General features: G+C 52.9%; 3 protein-coding genes across 8 annotated transcripts in view; 2 read left to right on the top strand and 1 right to left on the bottom strand.

The window, feature by feature from the left end:
• Positions 1–780: 780 nt before the first annotated feature.
• Positions 781–7,807, top strand: FBXO6 (F-box protein 6). Of its 5 annotated transcripts, none has more exons than XM_084786026.1 (7): positions 781–916; positions 1,796–2,046; positions 3,489–3,776; positions 5,525–5,651; positions 6,025–6,120; positions 6,990–7,125; positions 7,362–7,807. In XM_084786026.1, the coding sequence occupies exons 3-7, from the start codon at positions 3,518–3,520 to the stop codon at positions 7,602–7,604; spliced, it is 861 nt and encodes a 286-aa protein (XP_084642152.1). In that variant the 5' UTR covers positions 781–916; positions 1,796–2,046; positions 3,489–3,517; the 3' UTR covers positions 7,605–7,807. The 5 variants fall into 5 exon arrangements, with proteins under 5 accessions (XP_084642152.1, XP_084642150.1, XP_084642149.1 ...); XM_084786024.1 differs by lacking the exon at positions 781–916 and adding an exon at positions 991–1,221 and having other exon boundaries at positions 1,910–2,046; XM_084786023.1 differs by lacking the exon at positions 781–916 and adding an exon at positions 991–1,221 and having other exon boundaries at positions 1,796–1,909.
• Positions 7,808–7,903: 96 nt separating this feature from the next.
• Positions 7,904–13,256, bottom strand: MAD2L2 (mitotic arrest deficient 2 like 2). 2 transcript variants are annotated; one of them, XM_084786033.1, is made up of 8 exons: positions 12,600–13,256; positions 12,394–12,512; positions 10,477–10,569; positions 9,955–10,055; positions 9,260–9,354; positions 8,898–8,971; positions 8,426–8,518; positions 7,904–8,260 (listed from the first exon to the last, which is right to left on the bottom strand). In XM_084786033.1, the coding sequence occupies exons 1-8, from the start codon at positions 12,637–12,639 to the stop codon at positions 8,219–8,221; spliced, it is 657 nt and encodes a 218-aa protein (XP_084642159.1). In that variant the 5' UTR covers positions 12,640–13,256; the 3' UTR covers positions 7,904–8,218. The 2 variants fall into 2 exon arrangements, with proteins under 2 accessions (XP_084642159.1, XP_084642160.1); XM_084786034.1 differs by having other exon boundaries at positions 10,477–10,548; positions 12,600–13,253.
• A 9,316-nt stretch (positions 13,257–22,572) lies between these two features.
• DRAXIN (dorsal inhibitory axon guidance protein) overlaps positions 22,573–26,156 on the top strand; it is a 28,732-nt gene continuing 25,148 nt past the window's right edge. The window contains exon 1 of the mRNA XM_084786020.1: positions 22,573–22,666. The gene's annotated coding sequence lies outside the window, so the exon portion shown is untranslated. The remainder of the gene's footprint in view (positions 22,667–26,156) is intronic.

Raw genomic sequence — 26,156 nt, 5'->3', positions numbered from 1 at the left:
TGCGCCCTGTGGCTTTGGAGAGAAGGGTGGGTTCATGAACAATCCTGCCTGGCCCAAAAGAGGCAGGGCACTAGCTGCTGCCCCTGCTACAGAGAGGGGCTGACCATTTCAGAAGTGTGGCCATGGCAGCAGGTTGTGCCAGGATCCACTTACTGCTGTCTCCTCACCCACAGCCTTGCTGATTTTGATTGAGCCGAGCACACAGTAGGTGCTCAGTACTTGTCAAAGTTAATTATCTCAACAGTAACATAGATGGGTGTGAGCTGGCCTGGGCCAGAGTTCACAGCCACCTGCCTGGACCAGAATTGAGTGAACTCTGTAGCTGATCTGTAGTCAGCTTGCAGAACCCCCTGATGACTACTGCCTGAGATAGGCACTTGATGAACGTTTGAGTTAATTTATTTTGACTAGGCCAAGAAAAGGTGTGGGTTTTTTTTTTCTTTTGTTTTTGTTTTTTCTCCTCAGAGTCACTCAAAAGCCAGAAAGATGATGGACACAAGGTGGTGGCGGCACAGGCATTTAATCCCAGCACTCAGGAGGTGGAGACAGAGGCAGATAGAGAGAGTTCTGTGAGTTCAGAGCCAGCCTGGTCTACAAAGTGAGTTCCTGGACAGCCAGGGCTAAGTAGAAAGTCCTTGTCTCAAAAAACAAAAAGGCAAACAAACAAACAAAACAAGCCCAGAAAGCAGAACTCCCTCCCACCCGGTGGGTGGAGTTGGAGGCAAATCGTGTCCGTGTGTGTGTGTGTGTGTGTGTGTGTGTGTGTGTTAGAACTAGTTTCTAGGTAAAGCTTCCTTAGCAGGAGGAGGTAGCGGGACAACGGGAGCCGGCTGCTGAGCCGCCTGTCGCCTGGAGGTGGGAGTAGATGTCCAAGAAACCTAGCCTTGAGAGATCCCCGGCTGCAGCTGCTTTGGGGGTGAGGGGGGACGGGCTCCTAGGACCCCGAGCTCATCTTCGCACTGACGCGGACGGCCGCTGGTCGTTTGCGTGACGCGAGTGGGAGGCCCGGACGGGGCGGGGCGAGGCGAGGCGACGGGAGGACGGCGTCGCCAAGGTCCAGGCCCGAGGCCCAGCAGAGCCGCGGCCGCCCGGTACCCAGGTCGCGGCCGAGTGGGGCGGCGGGCGGGGCAAGGAGTGGGGCGGAGGTCACGCGCTCGTGGGAAGTCTCGGACCAGGCGTGGCCAGTGCTCCCGAGTCCGGCGCCGGGACGCCGGGCCTGCTGTACGTATGCGAGGGTCCGGGACGGTGGCGACACCGGCTTCTCCTTGGGACAGAGGGCTTCAGGCCTTTGGGTAGGGACGTCCGTGCGTGACCGGGTCACAGCCCGGCGTGGATTTTTCCACCAAGGCACAGCAGGAGCACAGCAGTCTCCCTTGCAAGGTGGTTTGGTTGTGGGTGAAAGTGTCACTGCGTGGAATACTGTCAGCGCCACAGCAGTGGGAGGCCCCTGGTCTAAGGAGCTCTTAAGAGTTGCCGACATCTTTTAATCCCCAGAGTTTACTTGGATTTTTGTTGTTGTTTCTTTTTTTTTTTTTTTTTTTCTGAGGATGGACGCCTCCCAAGTGCTAGATAAACATGGTACACCCGGCAGTCCTCCCTGTGAGGAGGAGACATTTCTGATCTTCCTGAGTGCTGCCAAATGAGTCATAGTTCCAGCCCTATTTACTTTTATTTTGTAATTTGAGACAGGGCCAAAAATTTCAAATTTACCGTATCTGGGATTATGAGGGTGTGTCACCACCCTATCTTTATTATAATTATCATCATCATTTTTAATTGTTTTATTCTGACACAGAAACTTAAAGAATTTTGAGCATTTGGAAGACCCTACCACACCATCTGTCCTCTCTAGCTAAGCATTTAAACACATACCCTGTGACCCGACTTCCCCGCTCCCCGACCCTCCCAGGTAAGGACTCCTCCAGCGCCAAGGCCAGAGTGTACCTGCCCTCCTGTGTTCTGGGACGGGAGCCCCACGAGACCACCAGCTTCCAAGGAAGCCTCTGAAAATCCAGGAAAAGCCCCAAGTTCCTGTTTCAGGGGGAAGTGAGTGGAAACGTTTGCCGGGGGTGGGGGGTGGGGGCTTAGGCGGATGTCGCCCGGCCAGACCACACCCACACCTGGGGCAAATCCTGGGATGATCTAGAGCTTGCTCATAGCCAGAAACTCCCATCCTGGCCGGAAGCCCAAGGCAATGCATGGCTTGATGAAGTGAGCTTTAAAAGGCTGGTTTACTGCAGTGATGTCAAAGCAAGAGGAGACACCGAGAACTTAGAGACGGCACAGTGGCCCTGACTCTTTCCAGGTCACAGAGCCAACAGACTCCAAAACAAAGCAGTTTAGGGTGAGCGGTGGATCTAGAGGCAGTTTCCGGTAGCGAGGACTGACTTAGAAAACTTGATCCTCTACCTCCCGCCTCCCCGCCTCCCCCCCCCCTCCCTCAGTAATAGAATTACAAGCATGTGCCACCAAACCCGGGTCCTAAACAATTATTTCCAGTAGGGGAAGGGACTCCTTTCAAATTCTTGTCTTTCTGTGTCTGTTCTGTTTTTGCTGTTTTTCTTTTTGGAGAAGAGGTCTTAACTCTGCTGCCCAGGCTGGCCTAGAACTGCTGGGCTCAAGCCCCTTGGCTTTCCTAGTAACTGAGACTTCAGGCAGTTACCATGGCACCCGGCACCCACCGCTACCTTGAGGATTTTAATTAAAAGGCCTGGCATACAGTTCAGTGGCTGGATGCTTGCCCAGCATACATGAGGCCTTACAATTTCATCCACTGCACTGCAAGGGATTTTTTTATTTTTTATTTTTGGTTTTTCGAGACAGGGTTTCTCTGTGTAGTCTTAGCTGTCCTAGACTTGCTTTGTAGACCAGGCTAACCTGGAACTCACAGCGATCTGCCTGCCTCTGCCTCCTGAGTGCTGGGATTAAAGGCATGTGCCACCCTGCCCAGCTATTGCAAGAATTTTTTTTTTTTTTTTTTTTGGTTTTTCGAGACACTCTGTGTAACCTTGGCTGTCCTGGCCTCGATTTGTAGACCAGGCTGGCCTCCAGTTCATAGCAATCCGCCTGCCTCTGCCTCCCGAGTGCTGGGATTAAAGGCGTGTGCCATCACGCCCCGGCTGCAAGGAATTTTTAAAAGCTTAATTTTGTTCTTGTGGTTTTCGAAAACTAACCCAGGCTGACCTGACCTAGGTCAGTAGCCCAAGCAGTCCTCCTGCCTTGACCTCCTTAGAGCTCAGGGCGCAAGCTCCCCGGCAAGCCCACCACGCTGTAGTATTTGTATTACTCTTTTCCAAAAGCACACGGCAGATTTCAAGGACCACACTCCACCCCTATCTGGCAAGCACTTCCTGTCAGGGTTTTCTGGGTCAGGGGGTAGACCCTGCCTAACACGTTCCAGAACCTGACGGGAGGGGAGGAGCCAGGCATTCCTTTCAGATCTTCTGCTCAGGGCTTAAAGACACTGTCTTGTCACCTACCACTCCCAGGCCTGGGAGCCTAGCTCGCCATTGCCACCATGGCCAACATCAACGAGCTGCCGGAGAACATTCTGCTAGAACTGTTCACCCACGTCCCTGCCCGACAGCTGCTGCGTAACTGCCGCCTCGTCTGCAGCCTCTGGCGAGACCTCATTGATGTGGTGACTTTGTGGAAGCGCAAGAGCCTTCAGGAGGGCTTCATCACCAAAGACTGGGACGAGCCCGTGGAAGATTGGAAGATCTTCTATTTCCTGTGCAGTCTGCAGAGGAACCTCCTCCGGAACCCATGTGCCGAAGGTGGGCTAGTGCTGAGGCCAGGCTGCCAATGGGACCTGTTCTCTACCTTCCTGAACCACGGGCCCTTCATACTTGTGTTTCTACTCTGCCTGCAATGGTCCCGTATCCCTAACATTTACCACACTTTGGCTTCTTGTCCTTTGGGCCTTAGACCTGCCTAGACCCTTCACCGGTTACTTTGTATCCGTGGTTTGGGGGGGGGGGGCGTATACATACACCACAGTGTGCAGGTGGAGGTCAGAGGACAACTTGCCAGAGTTGGTTCTCTTCTTCCACCATGTGGGTCTTGGGGATCCAACTCTGGTGTTAGGCTTGGCAGCAAGCACCCTTATCTGCCTAGCTGGTTTTCACCCCCTGGGTTGACAACCTATCCTAAGACAAGGTTGCCCCTCACTTACCATCTCTGCATGGACGTGGAACACTTTCTAAGAACCTGCAGGTCTAATGGACCCTGTGCGTCACACTGCAGGGTACCAGCCCTTAGCTCTATCCAGGCTTTCTGCTGCCTGTCCTGGGACTCTCTGGGGCTTTGCAGATGTGACAGCCCATCCTCCTGTTAATAGAGGAAGGATTGAGAGCACAACCGTCTTGGCCTGGGGCCTTTGGGTTTTCCTCACTGGGTCGGTATCAATGCTCCTTTCACCTTGCTTCTTAGGCCACAGCGGCCATTAAGAGACCTTGCCTAAGCCAGGCATAGCAGCACACAGTTAATCCCAGCACTCGGAGGCTGTGAGTTCAAGGCCAGCGTGGTCTACAAAGAGAGTCCAGACCAATCAAGGCTACACAGAAAAACCCTGTCTGGAAAAACCAACCAACCAAACAAAAAAGAGGCCTAGTCTTCACTTCCAATGGCTACCATCTTTTCCTTGTCCTAACTGGGATTCTGGAAGATAGACAAACATTAAGAGTGGCTGTCTCTGCATCGTAGAGTACTTTGGGCCCTGAGAAGCGTGACTTGGTTTAACGCTCAGAACAGTCATACACTGAGGAGGCCCAGGCCAGTCAGAGGACCCACAAGCAGCACCTCAGACACTCTTATCTCCTACCTGCCCTAGATTTCACTCAGAAGTTGCCAGGCAGCCTGCCAGCTCAGCTCGTGTCACAGAGCTACTCTGCAGCCTCGTTTTTTGTTGGCTTTTGTTGTTTTTTTTCGAGACAGGGCTTCTCTGTGTAGCCTTGGCTGTCCTAGACTAGCTTTGTAGACCAGGCTGGCCTCGAACTCAGAGATCCTCCTGCCTCTGCCTCCCCAGTGCAGGGATTAAAGGCGTGCAGCTGCGCCTTTTATGCCACCTCATGCCTGACTGTGGTCAGCCTAGCCTTGCTCAGATCTCCTGTGGCTTTAACTCATGCCAGCCCAGCTCCTGGAATTCTCTTATTTGGGGGGGGGGGGGGGGGAAGGAGGGAGTCCCCTAGACACATGGGGACTGTTTGGGCTCTTGTGGGAGAATGGTGAGTGGACTGGCAGAGCTTATGCGGTGATGGTTTTGTACTTTCCCAGTCTGCCACACTCAGTCAGATCTGACCCTGTTCCTGTAGGTCCCTCATACCACAGGACTCTTGCAGCCTTGTTTGGTATCCACAACCCTGGAAACCTGAGCCTAAACAGGCCCTAGCCACAAATCTCACCACCCCTGAAGTCTCCAGGGACCAGAAAGGGCCTCGAAGTTCCAAGTGTATACCTTATAGGCGGCAGCTGCAGCAGCCGGAAGAGAACAAGGGGATCTCACCTGCGCTTCCATTTCCCCCAGAGAACATGAATTCTTGGCGGATAGACTCCAACCTGGGGGATGAGTGGAAGGTGGAGAGCCTCCCTGGGGACCTAGGCACAAGCTTTCCTGACCCCAGGGTCAAGAAGTATTTTGTCACCTCTTATGGGTAAGCAATGGGGGGAGGAGGGAGGTCTATGCTGAGGGCAGAGTCAGGGAGACTGCCAACTGGCAGAATGGGGGGGCCTCCCCAAACATGCATCCAGGAGCAGAAAACTTGGGTGGGTCACTGGGTTTCAAGTGATAAGGAGCTCGCTGGACATAAAGTCAGGAGCAGGAGTCAGCTCACTCCACGATGTCCCATGAGATCAAGTGGTACCCAGAGAAAAGCAAAGGTGACTCGCCTGTTTCCCTCAGATAGACCCGAGGAGCTCCAGCCAGGGCCTGTCCTGGGGGTCACCTGGGTCCCTTGAGCCATCTGCCTGGCAAGGGAGGGCCTTGTTTGGCATGCTGGCAAAGCAAGCTTTGTCCTTTACCCCCAGCATGTGCCTCAAGTCCCAGGTGGTGGATCTCAAAGCCGAGGGCTACTGGGAGGAGCTGCTGGACACCTTTCGGCCTGACATCGTGGTTAAGGACTGGTGAGTGGCCTGGCTTCCTACCCTCTGCCTTCCCTCCTGCCGAGAGCACCCACGGGGAGGGCTCACCCTGCCTAAGAGCCACAGTCCAGCCTCACTCCCCTCCACATTGTACCCCCATCACCCTTTGCTCCCAGGGTCCCCTCTTCCTGATAATTGACACAGAACTTCAGCCATGTTTGTAGATGGGCACTGAGGCCTACCCTGGAACCAGAGGACTCCAGCCCTCCTTGAACTTTGCGGAAACTCACACATCTTCTTAAAAGAGTGCCTCCCGCTCCTTCCCTGCTTATCCCACACTTTTTGAATTTCATTTTCTGAGAAAGGGTTTCTCTTTGTAGCCCTGGCTGTCCTGGACTCCCTTTGTAGACCAAGCTGGCCTCCAACTCAGAGATCCTCCTGCCTCTGCCTCCCTGAGGGCTGTAATTACAGGCCTGCGCCGCCATGCCCAGCTTACCTCTTGAATTCATTTCTTTGGTGCTATATGGAACCTTGGACTTATCTAGTGCTAAGCATACACTCTCTGCTAAGCTCCACCCTCAACCCCTCCCTAAGGGCCTTTCCTAAGTTGGTTCTCTGTGCACACACTTACTGGGGCACAGCAATCCATCGTACAGGCTTGGTGACATTGGTGACAGGCTTGGATGGAATAATGTCTTTGTAGAGAGCCATTTTGGTTTTCAGGCTCACACCCTTTTCTTGGAAGGGAAGACTGAGGCCCAAGTGAGGATAGATGCTGCCCTGGAACACTGGGACATAAGGAGTGCAGAGCCTGCTAGCTGTGGGCACAGGGGTCCTTACCAACGCGAACTGTCCCCAGAGCTGGCCTCCAGAGAGGCCCGGGTGCCCAACCGCTACTCCATCCTCCCTAGGTTTGCCGCCAGAGCAGACTGTGGCTGCATCTATCACCTCCGCGTACAGCTGGCCTCCGCTGACTATATTGTCTTAGCCTCCTTCGAGCCCCCACCTGTGATCATTGAACAGTGGAGTGATGCCTCGTGGAAGGAGGTGAGACCCTGCCTGCTTGCCCCGCCCCCCCTCCCCCGCCCCAAGGAGGTGAGACCCTGCCTGCTTGCCCCGCCCCCCCTCCCCCGCCCCAAGGAGGTGAGACCCTGCCTGCTTGCCCGGCGCTGCTCACTTCCCCCAGAGCCAGGCTGTTAAAGAACAAGTGGCACTTGTTGTGTGGTACGCTGTCCTCCCCATGGCCAATTCTCAATGGTCTCTTCCTCTCCCCTTCTCCCCAGGTCTCCTACACCTTTTCCGATTACCCTCCAGGCGTCCGCCACATCCTTTTTCAACATGGGGGCAAGGACACCCAGTTCTGGAAAGGCTGGTACGGGCCCCGTGTCACCAACAGCAGCATCGTTATCAGCCACAGGACAGCCAAGAACCCTGCCCCTGCCAGAACTCCGCCGGAAAACGCTGTAGTGATGGGAGGAAGGCACCCAGCTTTGGTTTCAGACTCCTTGATGTTAGACTTCTTCTAACAGCCACCTGTCGCCTCTACTGGGGTCTGCCAAAGGGTCCTTCCTGGCAAGAGCGATGCCCTCAGTGGGCAGTCAGGTCCTCAGTCCCATGAGCAACCGCCCTCTACAACCTCAAGCAAGCCCATGTAAAGCAACTGTAAAGCAAGTGGTGATTTACAGTCACAAAGCTCTGACATTCTGTTGTAATAAATGTTTTCAGTAAATCCGGCCTGGTTTGGGGCTTAGGGGTGGGGTTGCTGGCACACTAGTAGAGACATTGCCCCTTCCCAGGGGGGGCTTCAGTGCACTTGCTCCTCCTGTTTTGGTTAATGACAAATGCAGTCAGCCCTCAGGGCCCCTTTATTAACAGTAACTCACAGCACAGTATTTCAGATGGACAGTGTTAGCCAGCTGAGCCCCGGGAGGCTGCTGAGAGATGGCGTCTGTCCTGGTGTCCTTCCCTGGCCTCCTGGAAAAGCTGCCTCATGAAGGCAAGCAGGGCTGAACAGCCCAGACCCGAGGGGGGTAGCCGCGTGTCAAGGTAATAAGAGCACTTGGAGTCGGGGGCCCTGCAGCACCGCCCTGGGCTGGGGCCCCAGAGTGGGGCAGCTGGGCATCAGGTGGTAGGCGTGCCCTCAGCTGTTTTTATGTGCTCTCTCTTCAACGTACAGCTGCATCTAGTAGAGAAGTGGCTTTGGTCAGGCCATGTGGTGCCTGCTGGGAAGACTCAGAAGAAGTGATAGAAACCAGAGGACCACGCCCACTCCCACGCCTTGAATTAGCTGAGCCCTGTCTCTCCTAAATAAGGCTTTTTCTCCACCCCCTGACCCCTGAGAGCTTACCTTCAAAATGTCCGACGTCATGGTTTTTAGGGGTATCAGCCGGGGGTCGTGCATGTGGACATCCTGTTCATCTGCCAGGATCCATGGGAAGTCCTAGGGATGGGATGACGTGAGGGTTAGAAGGGGCCCGCACCCTGGTCTGTCCTCACTCTGCTAACCCCTCCACTCCAGGGCCCACATTCTGCTGGGGTGGGGGTGGGGGCTGGAACCTGAGCAGTGTATAGGCTCAAGGTGGTTCTGAAATGATCTCGAAACAAAAGGGTAAGGTTGCTCTCTGAAAAGCTTCCTTCAGAAGAGCCAGGGTGAGCTAGCTGCTCAACACCTGGCTCCACTGTGGTTCTTCTCACTCTTGAGTACACACGGATGTGGTCAGGTGGTAATGCACAGGGGAGCCCACTTGGTGCCAAGCACTGCAGTAAACAACAGTGCCAGCAACAGACAGCACCCTGACACTGTACCCACACGGACGCACCTTGATGACCTGTATTTTCTCCATGTTTCTCGTGGCAGCTTCTCTGGTGTGCACAAGGACTGTAAATGTGCAGCCTGCAGAGGGAACGCTTGATCAAGGCCAAGGCTAAGTAGCCTCAGGACCCCAGTGGACCAGGCTTTCTCCCTCCTCCCTCACTGGCTGGGTAGCACCACCCACAGGATGGGAAGTGTTAGCCAATTGCAAAGAAAGGCATCGTCTATAGGAGCCTGAAATGTAGCCATGAGTCCAGGAGAGATGGTGCTGAAGGGCAGAGAGGAGGAGGGTGGCTCAGGGTGGCCAACTAGGAGGAAGGCGGCATGCCAAGGTAACCAAGGAAACAGCAGGGGAGTGGGGCATCTCACCTGGAGGGTTGTGATCCAGGACAGCGTCACATACACTAATCTTCAAGATGAAGGCTCGCAGCAGCTGCTCCACATGAGACAGGAGGGAGTCTGAACTGGGAATGGGAAAGAGGGCTCCCATTCCACCATGCTCCTCCACCACCAGCACACGGTGCATTCTGGGAGCAGTCCAGTCCCACCCACCTGAGCAAATGGGGGCAGAGTGCAGGGGTCCCTTCGATGGTCAGCTAGTCAGAGGACACCCAGGACAAATTTCAAGTCTGCATGCCTCCAGGACCCTCGGAGGAGGAGAAAGGCTGTCTGCCTAGCCAGGGGACAGGCTGCTTCCTGACTGTAGTGCCCTGGGTAGCTACTGTAGATGCCATGGCAACTAGTCACTGTGATCCAAGTCCTGGGCTCTGCAACCACTGGGTGATACCACTCAGGTCACCTCTCTGGACCTTGGTTTTTCCATCTACACTATGGGGCTAGGGACTAACATTCACCACTTCCTGGGATTGTTGTAGGGATGATGACACAGGAGGGTGACTCTGTCACCTCAGTAAAATTTCCATAGTTTTGTGAGCAGTGTGTCTTAGATGCTAACAGTACGGATTTGCTACTTTGGGGTCTTTCCTCAGGTAATGTGGAGTTGGTAGAGAGAGCCCTGTGAGAGAGTGCATGTAGCAGCCAGCCGAGGGAGGGTGACTGCTCACCTGATGGACAGCAAGGGTGGCTGAGTGATCTCAAAGACAAACTTCTCCACTGGGCGGTGTTCCTTATCCAAAATCACCACCACCACCTTCTCCACGTCGTTCTGTAAGCACAGGAGACCCCTCCACTCAAACTGGCTCCCAAGACGCAAATGGTCCAGGCCACGAGGAGATGCCTAGCTCCCTCGGAGGTTCCCCCAATAAGTCACAGACAAGGACAATATAGAAGAAGAAGAAAACAAAACAGAACACCAAGGGGAGGGGGCACCCCAGCAGGGATGGGACAGGCCTTGGGGACATGAGATAAAAACCAGCTTTTCCAGGGCAGGCCCCATCCAGATCTGGCCCAACTAAGGCATCCCAGATGTGACATACGCGCCCTGGGATCTCCTGCTAGCTGGGGGCAGTCTTCAGAGTGAGGCTTCTGGTTGTTAAAAGACACGAGCACTTCCCACAGAGTTAGCCCAGAAGCAAGGAGGTGTGGCCTGGGTGTGGAGTATCCATGAGGACCAGGGGCCCCCTTACCTTCTCCAGGAGTGGTTTGACGCAGTGAAGTGTGTCCTGGATGTACTGGTTCAGCTCCGGGTGACAGGACATCTGCACACAATCCCCATAGGGCTGTTGAAGCCCAAAGCATGAATGGGGGGAACACCGACAGCCCCCCCCCCACACACACATACACACGCACACATATGCCATTGGTCCTTGGACCAAGAACAGATATTCCCCAGGTATCACAGCATGAGAGACCCAACTCATCCCGGTGCCGCTAAGAACTGTGGATGAATTTAGCCCTGGAGAGAGACTCACGGCCAGGCCCTTCATCTCAGCTCTAGCATTTCACATTAACATCAAGAAGCTGTGTTAAGACCAGGCGTGGTGGTGCAAGCCTTTAACCCCAGCACTCAGGAGGCAGACGCAGGTGGATCTCTGAGTTGAGGCCAGTCTGTCTACAGAGCAAGGGCTTATAGAGAAACTCTGTCTTAGAAAAAAGAAGCTGTGTAGCCATAGGCAAATGACTTAACATTGTGAACTTAGCAATGTCATCTGGGAAGATATAAAGGTGAAGAGTAAATAAGAAACAGTTAATACACAGAGGTGCTTAATAGCTGTTTGGCTTCTTGTTAGTTGTTAGTTAGCTGGTTAGTTTTACGAGAGACAGAGTTTCTCTGTGTATAGCTTTGGCTGTCCTGGAACTCACTCTGTAAACCAGGCTGGCCTCAAAACTCACAGAGATCCACCTGCCTCTGCCTCCTGAGTACTGGGATTAAAGGCGTGCGCCACCACGGCCTTAATTATCCTTTAAGTATCTACGACCTCCCAGTATTTAGAGGCTATAATTCTCATGATGACCAAGTGACTACAATGAGAAAGGGACTTGTAGGGACGTAGAAGGGAGACTGCATGTCTACTTTCCCAGGAGCAGGGCATGGTGGCCCATGCCTGTAATCCCAGCGCTTGGGAGGCAGAGGCAAGCAGATCGCTACACAGAGACACACTGTATCGAAAAACAACAAAACAAAACAAACAAACAAAAAAAGTTAAACCCAGGAGCTAGGCACACATCTTTAATTCTAGCATTGGGAGGCAGGAGGCTCTCTGAGTTCAAGGCCAGCCTGATCTACACAGAGAGTTCCAGGACAGCCAGGGCTATACTGAGAAACCCTGTGTTGGAAAACAAAGCAAAGAGCAGGAAGCTTGGTGACATTCTCCAGTAATCCTAGCACCAGGGATGTGAATGCAGGAGGATCAGGTGTTCAAGGCCAGCCCCCAGGTTAGGCTGCATGAGGTCTGGGTTGTTCAAAAACAGAGGCTAGAGAGATGGCTCAGCAGTGACAAAAACCATCAGAGTCAGATCCCCAATTACTCATGTTAGGCATCTTACAAATGCCAAGGATTTCCATGCCCTCTTCCAGCCTCAGTGGGCACCCACACACACAGACACAGGCACATACACACATAATTAATATAAATCTTGAAAAAAATAAAAAAGCTAGGTATTGTGGCTCACACTTTTGTTCCTAGCACTCAGGAGGCAGAGGCATGAAGATTTCCGTGAGTTTGAAGCCAGTCTGGTTACATAATGGGGAATCCACACCAGCCAAGACTAAATAGTGAGACCCTATCTCATATCATTAATAATAAAATTTTTTTTTTAAGTCTCAAGAGTTTAGGGAAAACGAGGAGAGAAACAATGTGCTGGAAACTGAGGGAATGTTCTACCCAAGCCAAGGTTCCCTGCCTCAGAAACCTATTTAAAATTCAAGCGTGGAATAGGTTTCATCCAGGGTACTTAACCAGAGCATTCTGTCTGAGGTCAGGATAGGAAGGGCCGGGTGGGGAGAGGCAGGAGGTTGTCCGCTATCAGCCTCAATTGAGGAGTGAGGGAAGCTTGTAGGGTAGAATAAAGGTTTATAAATCCATTCCGGCACCGGGGCTCACCTGAACCGGCACGTTGTACTTCTTGCGCTTCTGGAAGATGCCTACTGGGTAGACCTCGCGCACATAGAGGATCAGGTGCACCGCCACCTCCAAGAACTCGGAGAGCACGTCGGCCACCACTGTGTGAAGGGGGACACAGCTGGTCCGCCGGACCCCAGCCAGGACCGCACCCCCACCCCCACCGCCTTGCAGGCCCAGATCCATACCTTGGCCAAAGTTAAGGTCTTGACGCGTGAGCGTGGTCATCCTTGGCCGCCTGGGGATTGGGCGCGGAGGGTGTCTGCAAAGACCCACGGCACCCGGCCCCGCACGCGGGAAACGCAGCCCAGTCGGGGAAGCCCCACCCCCTAAGCGGCCGGATCCCTCGCGGCGGAAATCCCGCCCTCTCCGCGATCCTCCCGGATTGCGGACTCCGGCTTCGGCCTCGGGTCCGGATCTCAGACCAGGCGACAGGAAGCTACCTGCAGAGACCCCTCGCAAGTCACTAGTATTCTCTAGGCTCGGTAACCACCGCGGTGCTCCCGCAGTCCCAGCGCGGCCATCGGCCACGCCCACCCCCGGAGCTGTCCAATCCGGGCCTCGCCCTGCTGGGAGAGGCGGAGCAGCCTCGGGGGTGGGGCTTAGGGGCGGAGACCCATCTGAGCGACAGGGTTCACTAAGCGAGGGAGCTAAAGCCGCCTTTGAACTTCAGGTGGGAGCGATAAAGAGATTTCGGTGCTTCTGCCCGGGATCGCTGTTGTTTTTCCCTCCCGGCCGTTTCTCTTTAGTAGCTGCGAATGAGAACCGGCTGCAAGCACAGCTGGGTACCAAGGGAGGGTAGCGACATCTGCTGCTGGTCCCGAGTCTACGTCCCCGGACTCTCAGTTTTGCCCAACCGAAAGCGAATCCGCAGGCTTGGGGGCGGGGACAGGGGAGGGTTGAGACGCACCCGGGACGCTCCACCCCCACCCGGAACCCAAGTGCAGCCGGGCTTGACCTCTCTGGAGAATTAGGTGTCCCAAGGTTTCTTCACAAAAACTGACCTTCGGAAGCTGCAGCCGAATGCTAGACGCTGGGCTGGGTGTCTGTGAGTTGACTCAATAAATCCTCGGAATAACGTGTGGGCTCCTGGCTATCTTTTTTTTTCTGCCGATGAGCCTAATGAGGACTCGTCTGTGTCACGCAGCCAGCGGAGGGGGTCCTTCCTGCGGAGGCACGGACTCAATTCCAGAAGAGCCGAAAGGGCCTCAGATAATTTTAATACTACGAAAATTACATCTATAATATGGAACCATTCTATGTAACAAACACTGGTTTATGTTTCTTTTATGTGCGTGGGTGTTTTGTCGGCATGTATGACTAGGCACTACGTGACTGTTAGGTGCAAGTGAAGACCAAAAGAGGGCGTCAGAGTCCCTGAAACTAGAGCTATAAGCGGCTGGGAAGCCCGCAGTGGTGGCACGCACCGTTACTCCCAGCACTCGGGAGGCAGAGGCAGGTGAATCCCTGTAAATTCGAGGCCAGTCTGGTCTACAGTGCGAGTCTAGGACAGCCAACGCTACATAGAGAAACCCTGTCTCGGCAAAAAAAAAAAAAAAAGTGGTTGTGAACTGCTATATAGGTGCTGCGAATTGAACTGCTCCCCTTCAACACCCAACAGAGCAGGCAGTAATCTTAACCACTAAGCCGTCTCTCCACCTTCCCAAACTCTGGTTTATATTAATTCCTTCATTTACCCTCGGAACTAAGTATTGCCTTTAAAGCCTCGCTATATAGATGCACAATAGGCCCTGGAATGTTCCTTCATTCACAAAAGCCACGCGGATGGAGTATTTTCCGACAGAGGTGAGAATTCAGCTTAACTCACAGCCTTCTACTTAACAGATAGAAAAACTGAGGTGAGAAGTGACCTGGAATTAGAGGTGACAAGACAGGCCTAGAAGCCAAGAAAATTTAGAGGAGTGGCTCTCAACCTATGGGGTACTATCCCATTTGGGGTAGAATGACTGTTTTCCAGGGATGTCTTGTCAGATATCCTGCATACTGGATACTTACATTACGACTCATAGCTGTAGCAAGATTAGAGTTGTGATGTGGCAATTGAAATAATTTTATGGTTGGGGTCACCACAACATGAGGAATTGTATTGAAGGGTCACAGCATCAGGAAGGTTGAGAACCACTGACTTAGGCTCTCTCTGCCCTCCAAGGATGTAAGAATTGTCTGGGTCCTCTGTCTCTGAAGGGAATGATGCTTTAAAGCTCATCTATGCACACATGCGCACGCGTGCGCAACACACATACACACACACACACATTCTCAGAAGCTGTGAATCCCATGTTTACATCCCTCTCACAGGAAGGGATAAGTAGCAGGGGCCAGAGGAAGGATTAACCCGAAATGTGAGCAAAGCAGATCTCAAAATGCAGATTTAGAGCATCTCATCTCAGCCCTCCAGGGACCCTATTAAACCCTGGCTGCCCAGCTGCCCTGGCTTACCTGACCAGGGCAGCCTCCGCAGCAGGGCTCTGCTCTTTAACAAGCTCCCCAGGGAGCCTGGATACCCAAGAAAATGTGGCAGCTGCCAATGGAGTTTGCCTGCATTCTGTAACATGGCCGTGTGCCTAACCCAGTAGAATGGCAGTTTGGATTTAGGAACTGATAACACCTGTCAGTGGGCACAGCTTCTTAAGACTTGGGGACCCTACCATATCACATGTTCCACAAATCCCTTTCTGCACGGAGCTGGCTGGGCAACTCACTGACTGCCTAGTAGAGCTGAGTGCAGTGACATTTCATCGTGATGGATTTGGGAACACTACCGTCCCTTATCCACCCCACCCCCAGCTTCTGAAGCAGCATTTTCATTACTGATGCAGGATGAGGGTGGGAGCGGTGGGAGCTGGAGGGTGGGCAGGATCCCTCGGGGATGGAGCAAGGGCACAGACAGGAGGCTGAGGTAACATGGAACCAGCTGGGGGCCTCTGCCCTACAGCTCTGCAGCTCCTGGGTTTTCATGTCAGTTAGACCAGCATGATGGATGGCTGGAGGGCTGAGATTGCACTATGGGGGTAAGTTATTGTTTTTGAATCCCCGTTTTGGTGGGAGACTGCTTTTTAATTTTGTCGTTTGCGTGGTTTTCACCACAAAGACAATATGTAATGCCGGGCTGGAAAGGAAAGCTGCATGTTAAGGAGAAAAGAAAGTGTGTGTTTGCCAACTAAAGCAGGTCCCTGACGGTTAGCAATAGGGATGGAGGGAAAATCATTCCCAAGAGATACTGAAATGGGAACAGAGAAGGCAAACTACAAAAAAAATTAAAAAAAAAAAAAAGTGTGGGCACCACCCCAGCCAAGACCTCCACCAATGTGCCAAAGGGTTCTGGGGGTGTGCTAAACAACACACAATGAGTGAATTGGGTAAAATGTTTGTCAACAAAGTGTGCAGACCTGCAAGATGCTTCTATAGCCAACTTCCCGTCCACTAGGGAATCACAGAAGCATCGTCTGGGCAGACAAAATGGCTCAGTGGATAAAGGGGTTTACTGACAAGCCCGACAACCCGAGTTCAATCCCCAGGACTCACATGGTGGGGAGGAGAAAACCTGACCCCTGCAAGTACACACATGCTACAACTCTCCCGATAAATGTTAAAAATTAAATTTAAAGCCGGGCGTGGTGGCACACGCCACTCAGGAGGCGGAGGCAGGTGGATCACTGTGAGTTCAAGGCCAGGCTGCTCTACAAAGCAAGTCTAGGACAGCCAAGGCTACACAGAGAAACCCTGTCTCAAAAAACCAAAAAATAAAAAAAAATAAAAAAATAAAAAATTGTCATCATCTTTCCCATCCCTCTAACATTCCCAGGTAACAAACACATGGGGAAAGGGAAAGAGAAAGGAAACCAATGACAGGAAACCTGATGCATCCTGGGATACGCTGAAGCTCCACCCAGTGACTTGGCCGGCTCCCTGAAGAGGGGGGATGTGTTCTGTGTGGCTCATTTTGGGGGGCTTGACACCCCACCCAATGCTTGGCTAGCACAGCTTCTGAGAGGACATGTGTTAAGTGAGTGAGTGAAAGGAAGGTGGAAAGAGGACAATGACACAGGGGCTCCCGCCCAGGGGCTTGATCCGCAACCCAGCTTGCTTAGAAAGAATAAGCTAGAAGCTCCGGTGCCAGCACTTGGGCTGTAAGCAGAGTCAGGGTGTGGGCTGGCTCCCGGGGAGCCCACCACAGCCCACTTGTGTGTCCACGTGCTGATTCTTCCCACCACGACGATGCTCACCCAACCAGGAGACTTTTTCCTTCTTTCAACCTCAGCTTGCTCATCTGTGAAATGGGAAACTATAGAGCCATTTCCAAAGGGTTAGCTACATATGGCAGCGCACACTTTGAGTCCTAGTACTCAGGAGGCAGAGGCAGGAAGATTGCCTGCCACAAATTTCAGGCTAGCCAGAGCTACACAGTGAGAGTGTTTCTCCAAAATAAATAAATTTAAGATAAAATTCTGTTTTGGATTTATTTATTTTTTGATGCGTATGAGTGTTTTGCCTGACGGTATGTATGTATGTATGTATGTATGTATGTATGTATGTCATACATGTGCCTGGTGCCAGCAGAGGTCAGAAGAGGTCATCAGGGTCCCTGGAACTATAGTTATGGCTGGTTGTGAGCCATCGTGTGGGTGGTTGTGAGCCATCGTGTGGGTGGTTGTGAGCCATCGTGTGGGTGGTTGTAAGCCATCATGTGGGTAGTCGTGAGCCATCGTGTGGGTGGTCGTGAGCCACCATATGGGTGGTCGTGAGCCATCGTGTGGGTGGTCGTGAGCCATCGTGTGGGTGGTCGTGAGCCACCGTGTGGGTGGTCGTGAGCCATTGTGTGGGTGGTTGTGAGCCATCGTGTGGGTGGTCGTGAGCCACCCCAGAACTTCTGCAGGAGCAACAAGACTCTAAGCCACTGAGCCATCATCTCTCCAGCCCCAAATAAAATAAAATTCCATACACTTGAGTAAATATTTATGAATACATAGCACATAAGTGATCAATTCGTGGCCGTATAACAGTAATGTTAATGTCTGTAGCACAGGACTAAGGAAGCCAAGAACATGAATTCAACTCCCAGGACCCATGTTATGAAAGAAGAAAACCCATGCTCACCCAGTTGTCCTCTGATCTACATATGTATACACATTTAAAATATATATATGTATATATATATATATATGACATTTTTAAAAATAGAAAAAAAGGCATGGTGGTGCACACCTTTAATCCCAGCACCAGGAGGCAGAGGCAAGAACAGCTCTGTGAATTTGAGGCCAGCATGGTCTATTACATACACTTCAGGCTAGGCAAAGCAATGCAGTGACACTGTCTCAAAAACAAACCAGTAGCCCGACATGGACCACTTAAGCCCTCAGAAGGAGCACGCTGGATAAACATCTTGCTTTTCAAGATGGCATTGTGAGGCTGGGATGAAGCTAAATTGGTGAAACGCACGCCTAACATGCACGAAGCCCTGAGTTCGGGCCCCAGCCTCTCATAACTAGGCGTGGTGGTAGAACGCACCCGGACTCTCACCACTCAGGAGGTGGAGGCTGGGGGATCAGAAATTCAAGGTTATCTTCAGCTACGAGCGAGTTTAAGGTCAGCCTAAGACATACAAACCCTGACTCTAACAAACAAAAGCCACCTTCTCTATCCTTAGCATCCCCCCTTCCTCATTTCCAGTTCTTGAGGCATCAGACAGTCCCCCTGGGTGCTCTTCAGGGCGGGGAAAATGAGCACTATCCTCATGGCGATACATAGACAAGCCGTGACCAGTGCATAGTCCTCCCAACCTCACTTGGCTTTCTGCAGCAGGGCCTAATATAAACAACTAGATCCCTTACTGACCTCCAACCTACACCGAAGCTTCCACTTCAGGCCCATGGGGTGGGACAGCCCCCAACCCTTCATTTAGAACACAGCCCACAGGCCACAGGCCTCCTTGGGTGTGTGTGGCCCGGCTGGTCACAGAGGCCAACACACCACCAACTGTGATGGCCTATGAAGCCAGCTTTGGTGGGTACCTGCATCAAGGAGGGTGTTCCTAGAGAGGACCAATTGAGGCTGGGAAGATCTGCCCTGAACATGTGAGGCATCATTCCATGGGGCAGGGACTGGGAAAAGCGATCCCTTTCTCTGCTTCTTGGCTGTCGTCACGTGAACTGCTCATCTCTGCTCCTCCCTCCTATGATGATGATCTGAACCCTCTGAAAATGTGAGCCAAAATAAAGACTTCCGCCTTTATGTTATTTCTTTCAGCAAAGCAAAATAAATAAATAAATAAATAAATAACAAGTGGAAGCTGAACTGGCCTAGGACGGTGGCCTCAGAAAGTACATAGGACACACAGGTCATATAGTGTCTGTGCAGTTCTTTGTTTGTTTTTCCAAGACAGGGTTTCTCTATCTAGCCCTGGCTGTCCTGGACTTGCTTTGTAGACCAAGCTGGCCTCCAACTCACAGAGATCCACCTGCCTCTGCCTCTCCAAGTGCTGGAATTACAGGTACGCGCCACTGCACGTAGCTTTATTTTTTTCATTTTTCAAGATAGGCTTTCTCTGTGTAATAGCCCTGGCTGTCCTGGAACTCTCCTTGTAGACCAGGCTGGCCTCAAACTCACAGCAATCTGCTTGCCTCTGCCTCTCGAGTGCTGGGATTAAAAGTGTGCACCACCTTGCCTGGCTAAATATTTATGGCCTTTTTTTTAATTATTATTATGTATACAGTGCTTTGCCTCTTCCACAACATTCTCATCAATTAAAACAATAAGCAAAACAAACAAACAAACAAAAACTGTCAGGCCAGCAAGGATGCTTGTCACCAATCCTGAAAACCTGGGTTCAAGGAGAAAAGAGAAAATCAACTCCAAAAAAGCTGTTCTGTGACCTCTAACACACGCATGGTGGCACATATATGCATGCATTCCGGTGCACACACACACAGACATATCATCATCACCATAAATACTGGTTTTTAAAAAGAGGAGCAGGAGAGAAAGGAGCAGTTAAGAGCACTTGTTGGTTCTGAGCACCCACAAGGTGGCCTACAACCATTTGTGACTCCAGTTTCAGGGGATCCAAGACTGCACTCACATAGTACACACACATATAAACAGGCAAAACACTCAAACACCTTTTAAAAAATGTATACCAGGTATGGGTCCCGTGCCTTTAATCCCAACACTCAGGAAACAGAGAAAGGAAGGTCTCTATGTTCAAGGCCAGCCTGGTCTTTAAACTGAGTTCCAGGACAGCCAGGTCTAAAGAGAAAAAAAACCCTCCCTCAAGAACAAAACAAAACAAAGCAAAATGCAACTGGACCTCTGTGGCATCTTATAATCTCATATCTGGATTGTTTGTCTTAGCTTAATGATTACAAGGTTATTGCTGGCTTTGGTTTAGGTCTAATTTTTGGTGCTGGGAATTGAACCCTGGCCCTTGTGTTTGGTAGGCAGGTGCTCTACCACTGAGCTATATCCCCAGCCCCATTTTCAGTCCTTTTAACTAACTAACTAAACTTATTGGATGTATGCACCATTGCACCTATTTGGGGTAACGACCTCTCTCCTTCCATGTGGGTCTTGGGGTTCAAATTGAGGTTGTCAGCAAACATTTTTACATGTTGAGCCTCTTTGCTGTTCCCTCACTCCATTTCAGGACCAATTAACATCCTCTTCTTCTGATAGATCACGGTGTGTTTGTCCTCCCATCTGTTGATGGATAGATATTCGGATCTGCTTCGGCCAATCAACTGCCCCCATTCTACAGAGAGGGAAACTGAGGCTCAAGTGACCATAATCTGGATAAAGCAAAAGCCTAGTCCTCTAACTGAGTCACTCTGGAAGAAGCTGGGCAACAGAGTCTCACAGCTGGGCACCAGACAGAACAGCATTTGAAACAACCTCCTTGGGGCATCTACTGCCCACGCATACCAGGCGGCTGCCTGATGCTTTGAAGACAGTCCCACTTCCTCCTGCTCACCACTCCCTCCCCTAAGTCCAGCCTCTTCTTTGCTACAGTTTTAACTGCTCTCCCTGTTTTGTTTGTTTGTTTCTTATATTTTGAGACTTTACTAAACTCACTTCAGTCTCTGCCTCCTGTGCTTTCTGAGTGGTGGATTAAGACACGTGCCATAAACCTGGAGCTTTTGCTTTGTTTTATTTTTTTTTTTGTTGTTCGTTTTTGTTTTGTTTTTCGAGACAGGGTTTCTCTGTGTAGCCTTGGCTGTCCTAGACTCACTTTGTAGACCAGGCTGGCCTCGAACTCACAGCGATCCACCTGCCTCTGCCTCCCAAATTCTGCCTCCCAAGAGCTGGGATTAAAGGCATGCACCACCACGCCCGGCTGTTTTGCTTTTTTTTTTTTTTTTCGGTTGGGTTTTTGTTTTGTTTTGTTTTTTGTTTGTTTGAGAAAGGGTTTCTCTGTATAGCTTTGGCTCTCCTAGACTCGATTTGTAGATCAGGCTGGTCTTAAACTCAGAGATCCATCTGCCTCTGCCTCCCTGAGTGCTGGGATTACAGGCGTGCTCCACCACGCCCGGCTTTGTTTTGTTTTAAGATTTGTTTCTGTGTGTACATTTGTCTGCAAGTCTGTCTGTGCGCCACTTGTGTGCCTAAAGAGGGAAGCCAGAAGAGGGCGTTAGATACTCTGAAACTGGAGTTAAGCGTGGTTATGGGCTGCTATGTGAATGCTAGGAACTAAACTGCCTTTGATTTTACTCTTGTGCAGTCTGTTCTCAAGTTGCTGAGCCATAACGAAGCTGTATCCAGCAGGTTAATCACCAAAGCAGTTATTTGAGCTAGTAAGCGCCTAGTCTTCTTACCAAGCCATTCTGTGCCCGCCACGGTCATGTAATAACCTCACGGTGGCAAAGGGCTAATTTCCCTGGAGCCTCTGCTGTGGGATGGGAGGTACAGAACACTTTTCTTACTCAGAGCACTGCCATTAAGCCTCAAGCCCCGAGTTCTTTACAATGACCCGTGGCACCGGAGGAGGAATCATGCCTGACGCAGAGCCGCGCTCCTAAATCTCTAAGCCACAGTTTGTCACACTGGAAACGGAACCCTCCCCCTCTTCCCACGTGCCGGGTCTGCCCCACTACTCTTTGATCTTTGCAATGTCGGCGCCCCTATTGACCCCGTTGTGAGTTATGGGGGCCGTGGGACCCGTAACCCAGCATTCCGGGACTCCCAGTGTCGGCAGGACATGGCGCCCCGCATGGTGATGGATGAGCGGGCCCCGAGGGCTGGCTTTGTCGGGATTGGGCTGGGCTGAGTAGCGCGCAAGGCCGGCTAGGGACACGAAAGTGAGGAGAAGCTGACTCGTGTGTGTTTGTGTGTGTGTGTGTGTGTGTGTGTGTGTGTGTGTGTGTGTGTGTGTGTTGGGGGTGTGTGAGGGTGTCTCTCCTTCCATACAGGACAAGGGGGCATAGGTGAGGTATCTGTACCCGGGTGAAGTCCGATCACTTTGAAGCCCTCGTGCACACTGTCTTGGAAAAAGGCTTCTCTGAGAACATCCCCCATTCCGCGCACTTTCTCAGGCTACAAAGGCCGTGCCGCTGCCGGTCCCGCCTTCCCTGCCGCCAGCATTTCTTCCGTCCCATTTGACAGCCTAGGCGGAATAATCCTTTTGGGGACCCCGCCGGCTCCTGGCCCGCCAGACGCGGCCGCAGCTGAGCGCGCAGCCTGGATCTATTGTTGGGGGGGAGGGGGTCCGCCAGGGACGCCCCGCCGCTGCCCTTTGTCGCCCGCTCCCTCGCAGGGCCGCTCCAGATGCGCCACCGCTGCCCAGAGCCCCTCCCGTCCCACGCGCCCCGGGGCCGCGCCGAGGTGGCTCTTACGCACCGGGAGGAGCGGGCCCGCCTCGCCCGGTGCCCACACTGCCACGGGGCTGCGCCCGCCTTTGTCTGCCTCCTTTGTCTGCCCCGCGCCCTGGCGGCGGCGCCAAGGCCTCGGGGGAGCGGGCGGCGAGCGGCGAGCGCAGCTGGCTAAAGCGCAGCGCCCGCAGAGCTCTGGGCTCGCCCTGGCCAAGGGCTGGCCCTCGGCGGGGGGTCGCAGAGCCCTGCGGCCCCTCCTACGTCCCCTCCCAGCGCGGCGTCCCCGCCCCTCGCTCCCTCCCTCCCTCGCAGTCCCGCGCAGCCTCCCGCCGCCTGTGCACCTCTCTGCACTGTCCTGCTCCGCCTACGGCTGCGCTCCGCTCCCGCAGGCGCTCGGCCTTACACCTTGGGTCCCCTCCCCGCCTGCCCGACAGGTAAGGCCCGGCTCGGCCCGCCCCCGGCCCCGCCCTCCGCTCACCTAGCGGAGCGCCCTGACCAAGGTCCGCCACCTGCGCGGAGGGAAGATGCTGCCTTCCTCCCTGCCCTCCGACCCGCGGATCGGTCTGTCAGTCTGTCCCTCTGTCTCGTCTCCACTTCGCGCCTCATGTCTCCTTGGTTCCAATCTCTGTCCCCCCGACGCCTGGTCCGCCCCCTGGCATCAGACTGGACACTCACTTTTTCGTGCTCTGTGGCAGTCTGCCTGGTGCGCCCTTGCCGCCCTCTCGGGGTCCCGGGTCTCGCGCGCAGTCCTCTGCACTAGACTTCTCCCTTTGGGACCCGGTGTCTTTTTGTCTCTGTCTGTGGGTGGTCTCTCAGTTGGGGGAACTCGTCCATCACCGTTGAAAGAAGTCTTCAGAGACTCCCTGAGTCGGGGAAGACCTGGCCAGGGCGCCTCTGTCCCTTCGACGACGACGCCTGGGAGGCTGGGTGTGTTCGGAGCGCTAAGCTCATCCAAAGCTGATATAGCCGGGCCTTATATTTTCCCATCCGGAGCTGGACTAGTGTGCTTATACTACCTCGAGGGTTCCCAGCTTTCTTCTCTAGGCTGGCTAGGTACCTGGTCTTCCCCACCGCGGGGCTTTTCTCCGTCAGCCTCGAGGGCTCAGCTGCCTTGGGGAGCCAGAACTCACGTTTAACGTGGGAGTGTGACGGGGATTCCCTGACAAGTTTGTTTGGCCACCTCAGCTGGGTACTCTCTGGGCTTTCCCTCTTTCAGGTGGTGATCCTTGCTGCTGCTGTTTGTCCCTCTAGGGTCCCTAACCCTCAGTCTGGTAGCAGACAAGGTGTTCTCAACTGGCTCATTGCTGTCGCTCTGAGCTTGGGCTGGCAGGGACTCTGGAAATAAGCAGTCTTGGACAAAGGAGTGCATGTCTGAGCCTCAGTGTCTCCATCATAGAACAGGGACAATAGGATCTAGTTGTAAGGATGTGCTCCTGTGTTTCCGTATCACGAGATAAGCCTCTTAAGGTACCTACATGGTGTTGGTGGGGAATGGGAGAGGGACCCTACAGTCCCTGGGTGGGGTGGGACGTGGGGCGGGGGCGTCCACAGCTGTCACAAAGTCCGGGCTTAGAGACGTTGGCCCCATCTGAAACCTGTCACACTCCCACACATCCCCTGCCTGCCCATACAACCAGCCACGCTTACAGCGACCTCTCCCTCTACTTAAAGATGGCACGCCTATAGGTGCTGCCAACGCCCCGAAGAGCAGTGGAGACGTCTGTGGTACTTGCCCTAGCTCTGGACCTCTGTTTTACCCCCAAGCCTTGTCCCATGGTGCCAGCTATGAGGCAAGGCATTTCCCTTCTGGCAGATTGGCTTGCCAAGTCCTAAACCTGCTTTTTAATCCCTTATCCCTCCCCCCATTTAACATCTATGTGGTCCACGGTCAGAACAGGTGCTAGGCTGACCCAGGAGTCCCAACAGTGATGCCGCACAAGAGGAAGCCTTTCCTCAGTAGGCAGGGTGGAGGCTCCCAGGCTGTTTTTTGTTTGAGCTGTGCCTGTGTTTTCTTACAGCGAGGCAAGAGTGGAATTGAGGGCCTTCCCCTTCCCTGCCTCACCCAGGCTCCTGCTCCTGCCTGGCACAAGAGAGCCCAGCTTTAACTCTCTGCCCCCCCCACCCCCACCCCCACCATCTCTGTTTCTGCATCCCCTGGTCACAGCCTTATGCAGGAAGCCAGCTCAGCAATTCCTGTAACCCTGGGAAGCTTACTCAGACCCTCCTTGCCTCACTGAATGAAAATGACGCCACCTCCTCTGTCTTCTGGCTCCAGTGTGGCCACTAAATTAATTACAGAAACCTCTGTTGGTCCAGCCTACCCCCCCTCCTGCCCCCCCCACCCCCTATGCCTTTCACCACACCCCCATCTACTTTTTAGTTTTCGTAGCAATGGTAGGCATAAGTGTCTCTGTCCCCCTGACTTCCTCTCAGGTCGATCCCTCCAACTATGGTGTCTCTTGGCCCTGTGCTCAGGCCCAGCCTGCCTGTCTTTGCAGATGGAGATCAGATGCCCCCTTCTAGATGCAGTCTCCTGCTCTGCTTGGCCTCTGTGTCTCTATGGCCTCAGGGTTGCTGGGAGACTGTCTCATTCCCTACATGGGAGCTGCATCTCTTTTCTCTGTGGTCCCAGAGCCTGACACTCAGTAGACTTGCTGCACACATACACACACACACACCTGGCTTCTTTGGTCAAGAGGACAGGAGGTAATAGAAAGTTCCAGGCTGTATCTTCTGCCTGTGTTCTGCTGGGTCCTGCTGGCCAGACTAGAAGCAGAGCTGGTTCCTGGGCAAGGACTTTGGTTGGAGACAGAGCAAGTCACTGGGAAATCCCTGTGTTTGGGCTCCTTTGCGGCTGACCATCACAGAAAAGACCCTGCAGCCTGCCCTTGCACCCCAACTGACCCTTAGCTGCTGTGCCAGCTGGAGTAATATGGCAGGAGGGAATGGGCACAGAAAGGAAGCCATGCATCCAATCCTCCCGGGCCCTTGGGAAGAGCTGAAGCTTCCTCCAACAGTGGCCCTGGGTGTGGCTCCTAGCAACAGGTCACTCTAGCATCCCTGTTCTGGCCCCCATTTGGCCAAGATCTGCCTCTGTCTTGTCTGGCTTCCTCCTTCGCTGGTCCCATCTCTGTCCTTCTTCTACAGCTATGGCCAAGGGACAGCTGGCTCTCTCTGCATGGTGTCTGGAGGGCAGCCAAATGCTTGCTGCTAGGAGACAAGCTTCCTGGGTCCATCTTTGACAACCCTTGCCACATCACAGCCGGGCATTTGCCATCTGGTATACTTCCTTGCTAGGGTCAGAGGTAGGAAGACCGTAATAAGATGGATGCCCTCCCGGAGCTCGGAGCAGGTGAAGTGGATGAGGAGGACCTTTCAGATGCCAATCTCTTTGCTGGGTGCTGAGTTAGAACCTCAGTGCCATGTCCCTGGTCCCTGAAAATCACAGCAGCTATATTGGGACTTGTTAAGAAATGGTAGCTTTGGGGCTGGAGAGATGGCTCAGAGGTTAAAAGCACTGACTGTTCTTCCAGAGTTCAGTTCCCAGCAGCCACATGGTGGCTCACAACCATCTATAATGTGATCTAATGCCCTCTTCTGGTGTGCAGATGTGCATGCAGGCAGAGCACTGTATACATAAAAATAAATAAACCTGCCGGGCCTGGTGGCGCACGCCTTTGATCCCAGCACTCAGCACTCGGGAGGCAGCGGCAGGTGGATTGCTGTGAGTTTGAGGTCAGCCTGGTTTACAAAGCAAGTCCAGGACAGCCAAGGCTACACAGAGAAATCCTGTCTTGAAAAAACAAAAGAAAAGAAAAACCAAATAAATAAATAAATCTTTTTTTTTTTTTAACGGTAGTTTCAGGGGGCTGGAGAGGTGGCTTAGTTAAGAATATTTGTTGCAGCCGGGCATGGTGACACAGG

The sequence above is a fragment of the Acomys minous genome (assembly GCF_964271855.1).
Source record: "Acomys minous genome assembly, chromosome: 6".
NCBI classification, from domain to species: domain Eukaryota; kingdom Metazoa; phylum Chordata; class Mammalia; order Rodentia; family Muridae; genus Acomys; species Acomys minous.
Note: the sequence above shows the minus strand (reverse complement) of the source record. Positions and strands in the feature narration are given on the sequence as shown.